Raw genomic sequence first — 18068 nt, 5'->3', positions numbered from 1 at the left:
CACTCCCAAAAGCATGCTTAAATAGCCTCCCCAAAAAGCTACATTCTCTTGCCTTTGCCTTTTTAATAAATTTAAAACTAACTTTATTTCCCCAATGTGGCATCCAAGTCTTAAAAGGGTCCATTTATTATAATCACTTAACTTTAATATTGTCTTCCATATAGTCTTTTACTAAGTAACCGGTTCGGGTTCGGATTCAGGTTCAGATTCGGGTACGAATTCGTGGATTCGGCAAAATTTTTTTTCTTGGGTACAGGTACGGGTTCGTCCGTATATATATATATATATATACATGTCATGTATTATATATATGTTTAAACATCAAAATTATAAATATATATGTTCACAGTTCAAACTTCAAACTTACAAATATGAAACATACAATGTAACTTTCCCATACAATGATAACAGATAAATCATAAATCATAAATCCATAATTGCCAATGCCAATAAATAATCTGATATTCATATATTGTAAATGTAATATCACATTCATAATTTGCAAAAAAGATAATATTCAAGTTTCGAACTGATTTAAGTTTGTTTATACATTTTTGACTTTTTTGACCTATAATTTTCATGTTTGGTTATACTTTTTTGACTTGTATGACCCATGGGACCCGTTTGAGGGAACCCATGGGCCTTGGTTATCTCGGGTCCACTTGGGTTCTCCCTGGGTTCCACTCGAGTCTTGCCCAGGTGGAACCTAGGGAGAACCAGGCTCGGACCAAGCCCGGGCAAGAACCAGGACCCGGACCCAACCTTTTTCCCCAAGAACCGGTATCTGAGGTCTTTTATCAAAAATATTTAAATAATAATAAAGTTACATCTTTAATTTAACTCTATAAAATGATCTTATAAAATCACTAGACTATATCAAATATCGAGATATTGATATTCACTACTTTCACTCACACATCTAAAAATAGTAACACTGCTAATTGGCTCAGTCGGTGCCCAAAACTGACTTACTAAAAATAGTAAGTATTGGAGAACTCAACCAAAATCACTCTAGAAAAGAGTAGTTCACACATCATAACCACCAGAGCTCAAATAAACATCTGATATTGCCAACCTGTTTAATAAATATTTCCAAATGTTCCCTAACCCTAACTCATTAGCCTACGGGAACCCATTGAATAGGCTAATGGTGCACCATACTGAACTAGTTAGGAAGAGGACATTACAATTTCATCATTGGCTATACACTGGGAAGATTGGTGAGAAACTAAACCCATTTGATAGAGAGAGTGTCCATGGTCTAGATCAGGCCTATGAGATCATTCTAGGAGCAATTCTAAGAGATATCATTGCTAGCAATACACATTAATAGAGGCAAACTTAGTCCCAAATCTGGATGCATATCGATCGTCATAGCATTCGGCAAGCAAAACTAATATTGTTCAAATAGCAATTGGGACTCACCCAATCCAAATCATTCGCAGTCATAGAGGAAGATATGCACAACAGGCCACAATCCTTGTCTGAGATCAAGGTTAAGAGGGACATAGCTACATCAATCGTTGGAGGAGTAGGGTGTTTGAATTGTCATTGACATACCATGTAATGTCCCTTTTTATAAACGCCCTAGCTTTTGCCCTAAAATCATGACTCCAAGTAAAACAAGGAATGGAATAGAGAAACATTAACTTAATCATATGATATACCTAATTTGTTGATGGAATTCACCCATAGGAGAGCTAGGATAAGGAGGCATGTTAGGGTGCTTGAATGTTCCTCTACCCTAGGCCCAAGAGCGGATATACCATCCCTCTTGGCCTCATGTGGCCCTTTGCCATCCATATGAAGGGGCATACCTAGTGAGGAATCCCGTAGCCATTACCCTCTCCATCCTCCCATTATCTTCCTCCCTATGATTTGGATTCCTTAATCCCATGGTCAACCATGGTAGGGGTTTGAGGCAACTACAATAGGGTGTCCAGAAAGTCGTTTCCTCCTAAGCCCAATGGCAACATTGTAACATACTGAAAATTTTAAAAAAGAGATATCAAATCAATAATCTAATTGTTGCAATATAGCCATTAACATAAACATGGCAAGAAGGATTTTTTTTTTTTTTTTTTTTTTTATATTCAAAGCAGGAACACGAATAACGATAATTGAAATGTTAAGTACATTGAACTAAAAATTAAGCATACATGTAAGATTTAAGAAATAAATAACTTGCATGAAATTAAAGAGAGGTAGGGTTTAGAGATTACTTTTCCACTGATGCTAAATTCTGAACTTCCAACTTTGTCATGATACTGGTGAGGAGGGAAAGTATTATTAGGGCGCTTTTCCGCCCAACCACGGACTATCTAGTCCCCCGTGCCATATGCTTCTGGACTGGCCCGACCCTTCTCATGGAGGTAAAGGAAAAAGAGAACTCAATGCCATTTGAGACTTGGTGTTAGGACCTACACTCTTAGTCGGTCATACACTAAGGATAACTCCCTACTAGTATGATGCTCTGACTAGGGGTGTATCTGGTGCTAAAGATCAGACGAGTGCATGCATTACGCAACACCACCTTGGCCAAGGTTTTACACTGTAAGCATGAATTTATGCACTGTCAATGATCTCACGCTTCTCGGCAATAAGTCTAGGTTTTAGGAGTTCAATTGAACTCAAAAGGGGAACTAAGGCCCAGTAATCTCAATTAGATAGTGTATTTGATATTGCTGATCGGTTGTTCGGGTTTAAGTAAAATTGAGGAAACTCGATTAAGGTTTCAGCAGTCTTCTAAACATGAGACTATGCAAGTTTCCAATTCTAAATTGAGGGACCTTGCGGTTATAATTGCCTTCAGTTAATTTGCAGTTTAAGAATTCAGGCTATATATCATACATATACCAGTATGTAGTATTATACCTCCATGGTTACATACACACACAACCTAGTATATGCAAGTACTTATACATGTTGTATATGTATGTAAATATGTATATAACACTACATACATTCTTATTCGCTTAGTTTGTAAAAAAAACAAAGATACAAGTGAATCAGTCCCTTTCTTTCCATAACGGAAATAGAATGGACTGTTCCTACAAGAGGCCGATACATTAACCCAACACTGATATAAAAATGAGCCAGTAGTTCTGCATAAGCAAACTTAGATATCTATAGTTTGCCCAAAATCTTTTATGAGGGAAGCAGGGTTTTGTTGTTCAAGAAGCTAACAGCATAGTTACAGCAGAAGATAATGTCTATATTTCCTTAGAATTTGCGAACTATTCAAACCCTTGTCTAACATCGGAAGTATAGGTTCTTTTATACCTTCACATTTTACATCAGACTTGAAGAAAACGTTGTCTAGGTTCTTATACACACATATTTATATATATACTTACTGTATATACAAATATATATGTATAAAAATCTAGTACAACTCCTCACATTAATAGGAACAAATATAAACAAATGCAGTCACAGCTACGTAAGCTCCCTTACTCTATATATGAAATAAAAGCAGATTGGAAGAATAATTACTTCCTAATTTACAAAATGACAGCCAGGAAATCTGGTTAACTATAAAGTAATGCAGCTGTGGTACGTATGTCTCTCTCCCATTTTTAAACTGCCCAAACCCTTCCTAGATTCAACAGTACCAATTATGTTTCCTCACAAAAGCTGAAGATACATTACATATTACATTTGATAGCATAGGGTTAACCCTCTCCTTAATTTCCAAAAACAGAATTATTACTGAAATAATAACAAAGTAATAACAGGAGAAAAGCATGTATGCACTTTTCAATTTCAGATTACGACTAAACCCCTAACATAATACATTACATTTCTTCATGCTGGTTATCACCTGATAAAACTGAAACTGCAGCTAATATAAATCATAAGAGTGCAGAAGGGTTTCAAACCCACATGATTTGTCATAAAAAATTTCCAGACTTTCAGCATTTAACAAACCACAAATGCATTAATGCAATTCTTTCTTTTAATTTTTCATAAGAGAAAATAACGGTAAGAAGAAGAGGAAATCGCAGGTCTGAGAGATAACATGACCTGTGATATGAAGTATCTCGTCTGAGAACCCTCAAGAATACCAAATAGCAGAGTTGAGAATGAAAGAAAGCACACAACAAAACCCCCGTTCCTCTCATTTTCCAGAAGCCAGACGTAAAAATATACTCACTCTTTTCCATTTTTTTTGCTTAAATATGCCAAAAACATTTCCCTAGATGCCAAATCACCCTAATACTAGGCAAATTTTCCCCAAACCGCCCTAGGAGTCACGCAGGGCATGCTTCACGTTTCACGTGATCTTCCTTTTGGCTTCCAGGAGAAACTTCGACTCCTCACGTCAAATTGCCCCCAAAAATAAAATATCTTCTTTTCTCCCCTATTCTATGAAGTGTTTGAAATATGAAAACTTCTTTTCTTCACTTGCCCGATATCTCAAGTATATAGGATGGCGATATTACATGTTTTCTTTTTTCTTTAAAAAAAAAAAAATTGCATTGCTTTCCTTTATCTCTTTTTTTTAAAACCCTTTATGCTCGATAAAATCATATGCAAAGTGGAGTGATAAATTAATGGTCTAATTAAAACTTATATTCCTCACTATTGCCATAATATATTTTTAGCCAATCACATAGCAACTTTAGGAGGGACAACATCATATCTCCCTTTCACATAACCCTCACTTGATTATAGAGATGCTAATTTAAAGTTGGCAAAAGATAATTTATTTAATTAAAAATAAATATTGCCATACAAATTACAATTTAATTAAATATACTTATTTATTTATATTTATATATATGCGACCTATACTCCCTACGAATACTTGACTGCAGTAGTACGTATACGACCATGTATACGTATTACCATACCCAGGTACTCGTATAGGATATATATGTAACATATATATACATTTACATAAATATATATATTTATATAATATAAGTAACATTAGTCCAACCAACTTGATTAATAATTAACGAAATAGTTAATTAAATTTTAATAATTAATAATTATTTCGAGAAGTCGACAAACCCTAGATTCTCTGCACTGACCTACCAGGTTACCTAGCACACTGGCTAACATGGTCTGACAAGATCAACATAGGTTTACCTGGCTTAGGTTAGGGTTTTTAAACCGCATTGAGTTCTCTCCTTCCTTTCACTTCTCGACTTGATGATACTTTCCCTCCTTTTGTGGAGAACGACGGTCTCCTGCACACACTTGGCCCACGGAAATCGGTTAGATCCAATCTTTTCTAGTTCTGACAAATAATAAATCATGACAAAAGTGAAACATGATATCATATTGTTAACTGCAATTTCATCAATTTAATAAATCAAAGTACATCAAATCAGCATAGAAAGCATAATTATCTTTGTTCACATATGCATAATCATCTGAACAAATCCATCATTTAAATCTTAAAACTAGGCACATTATACATCATACGAGTATATCAAAATGCACTAGGGTTAACATGTATTAGGGCATAAATACTGCACAAAATCAACTAGGACACAAGTGGGATGTAACAAACACTCCTTGCGCCCCCTTGGCCTCATGGGACCACCGATCACCACCATGAGGTGGCATGTTTAGAAGAGGACCTCATTGCTGTTTCCCCTCCTTGGATTCCCTCATTATCCCTACCATTATTGATTTCAGCAAACACATAAAGAATTGCATATTGCTGCCTATATTTCATATATTAAGATCACATAATGATATTATATTTTCAGATTGCATACATATTATTCATAAGCAAGTAATTTCTAATATGATCCTAGAGGCTGTCTATCATAAGAATCAATACTTCAAACCAAATTGCAGTTATAGTATTGTTTCCCCATATTTGGCATACCTAAAATTTGAACTTCAAATTGGTCTCAATGTTGAATGAAGGTCCAATAGGTGTTTATGCGTAATGAGTGAGCATGTGACCCAAGGTTGTTGTCAGTCAGAATATGAAAAATGAATGAGTTTTGAAAATTATAAAGAATTGAGGGAAATCATTTGATAGACATGTCCTAAGCATCGTTTTGTGTCATGTGACTAATTTTTGCTTGAACCTAGTTCATAGTTTATCATATTTTAAACTTTCAAATTTTGATGTCCCTCACCCAAAAATGATTAAAATCTCTCATCCTAGGTATCGTTATGAGGAATAAATGATGACGTTTTCTCATTTCTCTACCATCAATATGTGTTTCAAATTTCAGAGCCTAACTCCTTACCGTTTGAAAGATATGGCCGTCTTTCCTAAGTTTGGGCATTAAATTGAAAATATTTAAATTATTTTTCAAAAATAATTTAATATTTTAAATTGGTTTTAATATTGTTCTCATTTGAGGGAGAAATTATCTAAAACATCATTATTTTCATTTCCCCTTTGTTCCCCTTTGTAGTCAATGGTTTTGGGAGGTCAAAATCATAGTCTTTGAAAGAAAATGGTTAAGAATGCTCCGTTTTCGAGCATTCTTAACCCAAATTTATAACCTCAAAAAGAAAAGGTTAAGAATGCTCCAAACCAGAGCATCTCTAACCTTATTTCCTAACTTTGTGTGGGCCCGCTTTACATAAAAAGGTTAGAAATGCTCCGTTTGGAGCATTCTCAACCTTTTTCACAAGATATATAAAAAAATGCTCAAATGAAATGCAGTCTCATGGCGTTACACAGTATGTAAAATTGGAAGCGAAGACAATATAGTTAATGATGCAAATCTGATCCTACAAGTTATTTTGCCATCCTTCCCATCCATACAAAAATGAGAGCTCATGAACAGGTTATTGACATTCATCAAAGCTTAAAAGGGATAGAGGAAAATCATCGGATGTTGTAGCTGCAACTGCTCTGGAAGACATGACTACAAATCGTGAAGCATGGCGAATCAACATTGCACGTGACATTTGACAAAATGCTCAGGCAGAATATGGAAGTATAGACAATACACGTCGTGGAAGCACAGACAATGCACGCGAACTGTTTGATATAATACGTGCACGATAATTGTTTGACAGAATGCAAGTGCAATTGGCAGATGTAAGGCCGAATTCTACAACCTTTAAATGGGAGCTTTTGATCAGGGTATGGACATTTATCAAAGCATAAAAGATAGAGGGATTTCGTCAGAGGTTGTCGTTGCAACTGCTCTGGAAGACATGATTGCAAACCGTACACGCATGATAAAGTTGTTAATTGCTTTTGTAAAGGTGCAACGACTTTGTAAGACATGACTGCAAACCGTGGAAGTATGGTAAAACCGTAAATGCATAGAAAAAGCTGCAAATTGTTTGATAAAATAACGTGGGAAAATATGAATGCAAACCGTCGAATCCTAGCCCAAGCTGTGATTTGCTTGGAATCATGTGTTTGAATAGCTGCAAACAGTGGAAGCATAACAAAGGTGCAATTGCTCTGGCAGATATGACTGCAAATCGTGAAGTTTAGCAAAAGCACAAGACATGTTAAATGTAGAAGCCGTGAGCTGTCAGAGGAGAAACCAAAGACAATGACGTTTCAAGGGGGGTATCATCTCATGGAATGTTTAATATGGCAGCCTGTGCGTATAGTCCAAACCAAATTGTGAATGCATAAACAAAGCATGTGAACTGTTTAACAAAGTGTCTTGAAACAAATGGCAGATGCAAAGTTAAGTTCCGCAACCTTTGCTCATATCCTTCTCATTGTGTTGAAATATGAGTTTTGGGGCAGCGAATGGATACCCACCAACGCATAATAGTAAGGTGTGCATTGTCAAGTTCGCAGATCTGCGTCAACATCAGAAGATTTGGTGCAAGTTATAAACATCTATCAAGCATAGAGTGTGAGCAACTGTTGTGGCAATGATATGACATGTGTCATTTTGGTGATTTAAAGTAGTTGCAAGCACACATTAAAAATAGGGCTAAGTGAGTGATAGTTTTATTGTCATAATGAAGTATAAATTTCATAGCCCTGATTACGCACCCATTCTCAAATGCATGCTTCCAGATATTGGGGATACTAAATTGGGAAATGCGAGTCTTTCTGATTTTTGGAAATCGATGGAAAGGAAAGACAAGACTTTGACAACTTAGAGGTTACTAGACAGTGGATTGGCACACGCAGTAGGGTACCCCACATCAGTCCAATGCCCAAAATTAGTTTTGGAATGCATGAAAGCATTTAATCCGGATACAAAAGAAATTAGGACAGCAGAAGGTAATGTGGTCGCTAAACTTGATCCAGTCTCTATTGCCATAATATTCAGATTGCCTTTTAGAGACCAATTCACAAAGGGAGATAGAGAGTATGCAGATAATTATTTTATCAATAATGAAGCCCAGTGTTTGAATAACATAGCTAGAAAATGGTTGGCAAAACCAAGGAAAGGAAAAACACATCTTCCTAAAATAATTCACAGGTCTGTTGATGGAGGATATAGCTAATATGGTTATTTTCTTGAACTGGGTCACAGGAAATGAGGACTCGAATGGCTTGGAGGGGTGGATGTTTTTGTTTATCAATATCATCTGTGAAGGCATACAATTTATTAATTGGGCTGAGATTATTAGTAATAATCTTTGTGATCAGCTACTCAAATTGAAGAAAAACTATAATTTCTTATGACATCATACCTCTTCTATGCCATTGTTGGGATGAAGAAACGACCAGGATTGAATGCTGAAGGTATTTATGATGATGCAACTCAGATTTACAATTATCATCCGCAGCTGCAGTTGGAGGAAAGCTATCATCACTCTAGTCGAGTTAATGATGCCTTTACTATGTTGATAGTATGAGAACTACAGGGTAATATTGGACTCAGAATATCTCCAGAAGCAACAACATTGGTTCAGAAGTATGGTAGTTACTTCATACAGTTTCTGAAATTCACATACATTTGGATAGGAGGTTATGATGGCTGCCCTCTCATGTTGCCAAGGTTTGTTGAAGATAAGTTGATCCTCATTGAGGTATGCAGGCAGATTGCACAAGTCAACAAAATTTGCCGGAATAAAAGAAAAAGTATTATCTCTTTTCCCATTGGACTCGGTTATTACAGCTGTGAGAGCTACACAGATGCTCAAATATCGAGAGGTCTATAGCAAAGATTCACATGTATCCTTATGATATGAGGTTTCCTTTCGATAGCAAAGGGTATGCTATAGGAGAGTTGGAACTTGGTGCCGGATTTGAGCACTTTCCTGATATAGAAGATTTTTGGCAAGATTGTGAAGATGATTTTGAGGTACGGAAGAGGGATTGGATGAGGTTTTCTATCAAGCAGATAATTGACTATAGAATTGAAATAAATGTGAATGGCATTGAGGATGATGAATCTGATTTGATCGATGGTTTTTACTTTGAGAGGATTCAACTTCTTCCACTTCCACCCATCAATTGGTCAATTTCAGAAATAAGAAGTATTCAGGAAAGATCATTCTATGTGGTTCGAAGGACGCTTGAATGGGTTAAAGGTAAGAGGATTGAGGCTACGGCAACTAGGCCTTCATATAAAGCTAATTCCTCAAAAGATAGAAGTGGAGCACAAGGAAGTTCCTCTATTCCAGCTAATTTGCAAAGATCAAACCCAGTGACGAGTCTACACCAAAATATATCCAAGTGAGGTGATGATGGAGAAGATCCAAAAAAAGGGAAGGATCTTGCAAAGGCATGTGAAGTTAGCTCTGTCATTAAGAAAAAGAGATCAAAAACAAAAGGAAAGACAATGAATCTTGCCCAAGAGCTTGAAGCTGAGTTAGAAAGTATTTCACCTCAACATCCTCCCAATGTTGATAATTAGCAAATTCCTTCTGTATCACCTTCTATCATTATTTCATCGTCCCAACATGATGATTTTGCCATTCATGAGGAAGCTGAAATGAACGATGTCCATACTGAAGTTCAATCTCCACTCTTCCCAAATAACCTAACATCTTTAACCTCGACATTTGTGAATAATCAAGAATCATTACCATCATCTTCATCATTCTGGTCACAACAGAGTTTGCAGAATAAGAAGAGAACTATTGAGCTAATAGCTCCTAGTTTTGACGTAGTTGCAAATGTACTTCATAGGATAGCCAAACCCAAGAAAACAAAAGTTGCATCTAGATTGGGAATTAATCCTTCATCAGGAAATTTATGTGTTGAGGTAGCCCAACCTATTGTTGAAAAAGATGTAAGTGAAGCTTGTTGATGTGTTTTTTATGACAGCGTCGAACACAGAATAAAGTTGCCTAACGGTCACTTCACTCTCTCTTGATCAAAGTGCGATTGTATGCTAAGATTGCAAGAAGTTCAAACAATCGACTCCAAGGTTCGTTCAATGCGTGGATGTGACTCAGTTGGCTGATGTGTTTGCTGGTAATCCAAGGGGCCTTACGTTTGCATCATTCTTTCACTTCTTTGTTGTGGCTGGAACTCCATCATTGGATATGACAATTTTGCGATGCTGCTACTTGAAACGGACTAAAATGAATTGAAAGAAAAGGGAAAGGGTTCAGAAGGATCTAAATCTACTCCTAAGGGCAGTGATAACATGAATAGTGCTCTGGTGGACAAATTTCAAATAAACCAAGCTCTGCTTCGCCAAGTTCAACTACAACTCCGCAAGAACCGGTGCAATCTTCTGAGGATATTGAAGGATTTTCAAATTGAGAAAGTGCATTTGAATACCCAAAACGGCGCAATCCAAACGACTATCCACAACTGAACTTAGCACAAGTTTAGTGGCTCAAGCTAACTTTACACTGCAACTTACAATCAGCAAGATACAAAAAGTATGAACCATGGAAATTCATCACACACCATTACATTCTCCATTGAAATCAAAGCACTTTACTACTTCTAATCTAAGTGAGGAAGGTGAAACCATGCAAGTTTTGAAAAAATAACTCAAGTGGACACCATCAGAGAACAATGCTTCACTATTATTTTCTCAAAAACTTATCGCAACAATTTCATACAAAGCTCCCTCCTCTACAAATGAGGGGGGTCATCCCTTATATAGGCTTCAAGCCCTGGCTACATGCAAAACCCTAATTAGGGTTTTCCCTAAAAGATTCTCCACTCAAGATGCAACAAGGTGGGAATCTCCAATTAATAACCCATCATGTCCATGTACAATTAATTCAAAAGTACCCAAAATAGCATCCACTGCGCATTAAATGCACCACCTCCTTCAAATTCGCCCAACATGCGTTGAATATTCATCCATGCAAAAATCACCCCATTATGTCATAAATGGTCCATCATTTCCACATGCGGCGGCTGCATGCAAAAGGAATCTGCCATAAATTCATCATGCAATGACCAGGTTGCCATTTGGTCAAATATTCTGGTAATGAATGCGCCACTCTACTGCCATGTGTTCAATAGATCCTTGCCATGCAAGTGGACCCCGTCGTTGTATATCCGCTCCTGCACATCTGGAATTGTTGGAGAAGGAAAATTCGATTCAGGAAGAATTTTCTTGAAGTCTCTTCAACTTTCCTTGCTCAGAGAAGGTTTTTCATCAATTTTGCACATTTCCTATTTTTTAGGAAAATTTCCAAATTAGGGTTCCACGGTCCAGGAGAGAGAAAATTCTCCTACGAATCCAAATTTGTAAAACTTTTGAAATTTGGATGTGATTTGATGCCTGAGCATGGATTTTTCAAATTTTTTCCTGGAGGGGAAATTTCATGTTCAGTTCATCCCTGATTCCTTCCTTGCCTTAGAAATTTTATGTTCAATTCATCCTTGGGTGTATTTCTTCCATGCTTGGAATTTTGTCCCGAAGGAAGGAATTTCCAATACTTAGCCAAATTTTCATCTTTCCTGGAATTCTGTCTTGAAGGAAGGAATTTCCAACACTTAGCCAAATTTTCACGTTTTTCAGGAACTCTGTCATGAAGGAAGGAATTTCCAACACTTAGTCAATTTTTCACCTTTCCTGGAATTATATCCTGAAGGAAGGAATTTCCATTACTTTGTGAATTGTCCATGCCTCTTTTTCAACATCCCTATTTTTTAGGGATCCTCCTAAAATTTAGGAGCCAGGTTCACTGGATGGGGAATTTCATCCTGATTCGGAATCTATAAAACAATTCTATATTTGGCCAGGGTTTGATGTCTATAAATAGCATATTTGAAAATTCGCTCGAGGGGAATTTTTGTTTTTAACCTTCCTTGACTCCTTGGATTCCGTGCCTTAGGCAAAATTTCAAATTCTCTGCTTGGGTGAAATTTTACCACGCCAAGGATTCATGAATTTTCCACTTGTGAATGTCTTCATGGATTCAGCGCCCCAGACCAGACCTGGGCGCATTTTTGCTCCATCCATGGAGAGGCCGAAAATTGCACTTGTGAATGCCTCCTTGGTTTCAGCGCCCCAGACTAGACTTGAGCGCATTTTTGCTCTGTCCATGGAGAAGTGGATTATTGCACTTGTGAATGGCTTCCAGACTTAGAATATTTTGACCTTCCACTTCAGAGATGATTCTCACATTTAGTCATTTTAGACCCCTGCTTGTCTGCTTTCAACTTTCCAGATTTAGAAGTGATTGTGCATGTTGATTTTCCGCTGTATGCTAGCCTGATCCTGCCATAAATAGATTTTTCCAAAATAGAAACTTTCCAAAATGTTAGAGTTAGAGCCTAAGACAGGACGCCGGATGACTTACTAAAAATAGAAATTTACTAAAAATAGAAATTACTAAAAATAGTAAGTTTGATTTTTGGCAAAATGGCGACATTTTGGGACTTGGAAAAATCCCTAAAAAATAGGGACTTTCTAAAACTAGAAAGTTGCTCCGTTTGGACTCAAATTTCACCGGGAGGTCCCTTGAAGGGCCCTGATTCTAGTCGTACGCTTAGTTTTTCCGAAACCCTAACAGGAACCCCTAAAATCTAGGACAAAAGGCAAAACCCTAGAAAGAGGACAAAACAGGCCCTAGACCTCACAGAATTTGCTTGACAGAGAAGCATATTTAATCAATATGACTCCCAAACACTTGCAAAGCAGAGAGATTGACAAGAATGTTGCGAAAAGACCACAAAAACGCAAGCCAAAAAACTGAGAGGGCCTAAAAAGAAGGGGGTCCCCATTTGCAATGGGGTGATGTGTGAAAACGTCACAACAAAGCTAATGAGGCATATTTTAACATGACACAGCTAGATTTAGGTCCTACAACACGAGGGAACTGTCCATAATTTTCAAATTTCAGCAGCTACTCTTGTTGACAAAGCAAATAAAGATAAGGAAACAAAGGATCAACTAAAGCAGCAAATATAGGTTATTTCATCCTATATCAAATCTATTATGGATTCTTCAGATACACAATTGGAGTTAGCCTCAACTTTGGCATTGGTACATACAGAAGGAATTAATAAAAAGAAGGCAATGGAAGATATACATAAATGCAAGAAACAGAGTAGGATATTAGAGGAGTGGATTAATCAAATGAAGTCAGAATCATTAGACTTCATTGAGAAGGCCAAGGATGTTCATATGAAACTTGATGCATAGGAATAGGAAATTGCAACAGAATTGAAGAATGCCAAAGAACAAGAAATATCTTGGCAGGATACTTCGAAAGAATTTCAAAGGGTAGCAAAAACAGATATGGATGTACTCATTGCTGAAAAAGTCTTCTCTCATAAAGAAGAAAATCAATCCAGTACATGGTGCAAGAGTGTAAGTTGGAAATTGGAGAATATCAAGCAATGCTTGGGTGAATATCGAAAACTCTTGATAACTTGTGAACAAACAAAAATGAAGGTAATAGAGGACACAATGAATATCATTGGTGATATATCAGTAAAGGAGCAATTTCAGCAAATGGACAGTCAAGTGCTCTTAAGCAAGTTTCATAACAGAGTCAATACCGAATTAGCAGATGTACAGGTTTCAGATGCAAATAGAATGAAGAGACTCAATGTTATATTAGTTGCATTAGATGCTTGTGACATGCCTTCATACTATCATGATTTGTTTAACATTCAGGATGGCCAAGCTACTACCAAATAAAAAATGGACAATGTGATCATTCCCAGGTACAAGTTCATGGTAGATGCTCTCAAAGCATATAGGTTATTCAAGGCTAAAACACCAATTCAGCAAAATCAAATAATCAACTAGCATGCTCCTCCATGATATCGAGAATTAACACCATGTTTATATCTTTGTATATTCTCCTTTGTCATGTTTTTCTTAGTTAGTCTCAAGTTTATTTTTGGTTTCATTGTATAAATTGTGATTCTCTTCTCATAGAGTCAAGGTTAGTAGGTTGACTTTTTCCACGCATAAATATGCTAGTTATTAACTCATTGTAATTTACGCAGAAACGAGTTAGTTTTTAACTCAAAATCAAAGTTGGTTATGAGGTGGTTATTTTGAGAGGCTATAAATGTTAGAAAGATAGATAGTAGGAGGACTTTTTGGACTTTGTGAGTTTGGGACAACTAAAATTTTGGATTGTATAACTTCATCATTTTGAATACAAGGCAGATTGGAAGTGTTTCCATGGTTGTTAAGTATTCATTTGCTCAATGTTATGTAACTATCGTGTGATATTGAAATAACAAGCTTGCAAATTACTTTCCTGGTTTCATGAAGACAATGGTCATATAACATTATAGACTTCTTTGGTATCTTTGGAGTATATAGGTGTTATGCAAACTTTAATGTTTTATTTCACTACCTTCTTATGTGTAGTCTAAAGTTGATAGTGATAGTGTTAGAAGTCAATGAAATCTTAATGGCAATCATAGGCTTGTTGTGTAGATTTCTTTAAATTTCATTTATAGTTATTTTCCTCTTTCCCTTTTCAAGTTAATTAAATTTGAAAATTACAAATACCCCTATCATATGAGGGAGCTGCCCCTCTCAAAAGCAGAGGAAGATCGTGTCCAAAGAACGATCTATCCAACTATTGGGAACTTTTTGTCACTCCTCCATTGGGGCACATAGTAGAACATTTCAAAGTGACGGATCTGTTTACCAACAAGTATCTAGTTTCTGTATTTCTGAGTATAACTGTCTTGAATCAGATCTTATCCTGTTCGATGTTCTACCCTGCTGCTTGCTTGATTAATGAGATTGGTCCCTTGTTATTTTCAGAAAAAGAAATCAACCCAGTCTCATAAATCTGTTCAAATATTTCATACAAATCTGCTGTATTAGTCTCTTAATTCTGCTCTTCCCACACACAAATATTCTTATGATTGCTTACATTTCCCTCAAAAACCTCTATTTATCAACTCACATGCACCTCCTCATTTAACGGTAATGCCTTCTCAATGAGATTGGCCAGCATCAAATAAATTATATTTTATTGTTTAAATTCCCTTTTTAAAAATTGGGTGGCAATGCAAGGAGATGTCGGCCTTAAACAATAAAAGTTTAATTTAGTTTAAACAAAACAGGTCGGCTATCAACATGAATTGGCCATTATAAAAGGGGGTCGTTCAGCAATTTAATTTATTTAAATGCTATTAAAATTCTGATTTGGCCGCCAATATAAAAGGGGGTCTGCCAGCAAATTTGATTTGTATTAATTTTAGGCGGGCATGACATACGGGCAAAATGTCATCAAGGAATAATGAGTTGGGGTACTCTGTTCAGTTGTACGAAGTACATTGGTCAGTACATACGTTTCCTTTGATCTGTAAATTGGATATATCTGTATAGATTGCATACCAGGGATAACAAAAATACTGAGTATTGAATTGTCTGATAATTGAATGTTAACTGCGGAGATCCATTATGAATTTTGGAATTTGTGATCTGATGCAGCATATCTACTTTCAGAAGAGTCATTTTATGTATAAAAATGTAATGTGTTTTAACTCTACCGATAGATGAATGCCAAAAGAAATCTGTCAATAAAGGATTTACATTAATCTCTGATCTAAGATTATTTACAGTAGGGGTTAAATACAGTCAATTGTGCTGTGTCTGTAAGTTAGTGGCTGATAGTATATTCTCAGTTGAGTAAGCCTGTAGATCAGTGATTCATCTCAGATACATTGGCTGGATTAGGGGGAAATCTGTAAATAATCTTAATATTAAGAGAAGAAAGTATAATAAAATGCCTGATCCAATTCCAGTCAAAGTGTCATCTATTTGAGAAATTAGTCTTTTCAATTTCAAACCCCAGATAAAGATCTAGGTTCCTTATGTTAAATGTTATTGGTATTCTTACCAATTAAAATAGAATTCAGTTAAGTGGCTAGTGATGGGGCTATAGGTACCTGATTGTCAAGTGCATATCACAGAGTGGCAATTATAATTTTTAACAAAAGGATAAATGCACGAAATATAACAATCTTGCATGGCTTGACCCTATTATGTTTGCATTTTGCTCTTAGCATTGCCTTTATGAACATGAAATAGATCATTAACCATTTTATATCTCACTTTCTTGCATAGATTTCTTTGAATTTCTGAAGCTTCTACTTGGGTGAAGGTTGGGAAACAGTTAGTGTCATGTCACTTTGTTCTCTTAATACAATGGAAGCTTTATAAACATAGTTGTAGTGTTTGGACTTCTATGAACAGGATCTTTAAACTCACAACATTTGTAGTTTTTCTAAACTAATTGTACTTTCCGTAGCAGGTCTGGCATTTGTACTTTCAGATGGACATTTCATTGATTTCTTTCTAATGGACTACAGGTACTTGTCCCGTTCTGCAAGTAACATTGTGAATGGGATATCATGGGAGCGCATCAGGAAACCACCTGTTATGACATCTCCCAGTGAGTTATATATTCCAGATGTTCTAAACGAACTGAGGCCTGGAGATCATATAGAAATCCAATGGAGAATGAATCAAAATTGGCCTTACGGTATTTTACTCACTCTTAAACAATTTAAGGATCATACCAAAGTTTTCTTTTGTCTGGAAATAGATGGTAATATTTATTAGAAATGGACTAGTAACCAGTACAAATGTCCATGAATTAAATTTGAATTTAGAACAAAACCTTTAGAATGACATCTGATATTTAAGTAACTGGTACAAGCAAACCCTTTCAGTGCTCTCATAATCTGTACAAGATTGATCTGAATTGGTTTGCTGTCTTGTTATAACATTCCCATTAGTGTCTTGTTAGAAGTAGATGCTTGATGTATTTTTCTGAGCCAGAATATTTATGTAATGTGCAGAGTGGTGGTATGCAATAGTTGGCCATGCAGATAATTGTATAAGTGAAAATCAGAACTGCAGTTGCCATCTTGATGGTATTCTTCTATATTGTGTGGCATCATAAACTACCTTTTTACATGATTTATCTGACCATGATGGTTATGTACTTTCCAGATGCTCATGTACTTACTGTCAGTCATTGTATTTCTATCCAGTAAAATCATTCAAAGGATTATTGTGTTCAGTTATCTGACTTCTTATTGGGCTATGATGCAGAAATGTTTTGGATTGAATTCAGGCAGTATCCAGTGGGTTCAACGTGGAGACGATTTCAAATAAGAAGAAATAGGGCTACTGAAGTTGGCAGTGCGTCTGATGGATTCTATGGAGGCATCCGAAAATTGACGAATATGGAGGATATCAATGCTTGGTTGCAACCAAGCCTGGAATCTGATGGTCAATGGTCGTTTTGACACTTCTGACCGTACATGACAACTTAAAAATTTATTAGACCGTATGGACTGACATGCTAAATTTTCATAAAACTGTATATATGATACTTTATGTTATTAAAAAATCATTAAAAAATATTATAAATAAATATAATATAATATTTAAATTTATAATAATATATTATTTTATAATGTTTATTATAAAAATACAAATTGATTTAGAATATTTTGAAAAGAGAAGATATAATTTTTTTTTCTATTTTTAAAAATATTTTAATATAAATTTTTAGAATAGTTTTTATTTTTTAATATGAATTTAGAAACTTGTTATAATACATTTAAGATTTAGAATTTTGTTATTAATAATTATTAATTGATCATCATTAATATTAATATGTAATATATATTTCTATAATGTTTATTATAAATATATATTAATTGAGAACCTTTTCAAAATAGACTATAATTCTAATTTATGAATCTTGAAATTTAGTAAATTTAATATTTTTGCATA

The 18068-nt window shown here is 35.7% G+C and overlaps 1 protein-coding gene across 4 annotated transcripts in view; it reads left to right on the top strand.

Annotated features, from left to right (window-relative positions):
* LOC131037634 (F-box protein At2g26850) overlaps positions 1 to 17703 on the top strand; it is a 56303-nt gene extending 38600 nt beyond the window's left edge. For all 4 annotated transcript variants that reach the window (XM_057969824.2, XM_057969823.2, XM_057969822.2 and 1 more), the window contains exons 3-5: positions 16631 to 16803; positions 17123 to 17197; positions 17379 to 17703. In XM_057969824.2, the coding sequence (XP_057825807.1) occupies positions 16631 to 16803; positions 17123 to 17197; positions 17379 to 17575 (445 nt within the window). In that variant the 3' untranslated portion in view covers positions 17576 to 17703. The remainder of the gene's footprint in view (positions 1 to 16630; positions 16804 to 17122; positions 17198 to 17378) is intronic.
* Positions 17704 to 18068: the final 365 nt, after the last annotated feature.

This window comes from Cryptomeria japonica, chromosome 11, assembly GCF_030272615.1.
Source record: "Cryptomeria japonica chromosome 11, Sugi_1.0, whole genome shotgun sequence".
NCBI classification, from domain to species: domain Eukaryota; kingdom Viridiplantae; phylum Streptophyta; class Pinopsida; order Cupressales; family Cupressaceae; genus Cryptomeria; species Cryptomeria japonica.
This window is presented reverse-complemented; position numbering and strand designations above follow the sequence as displayed.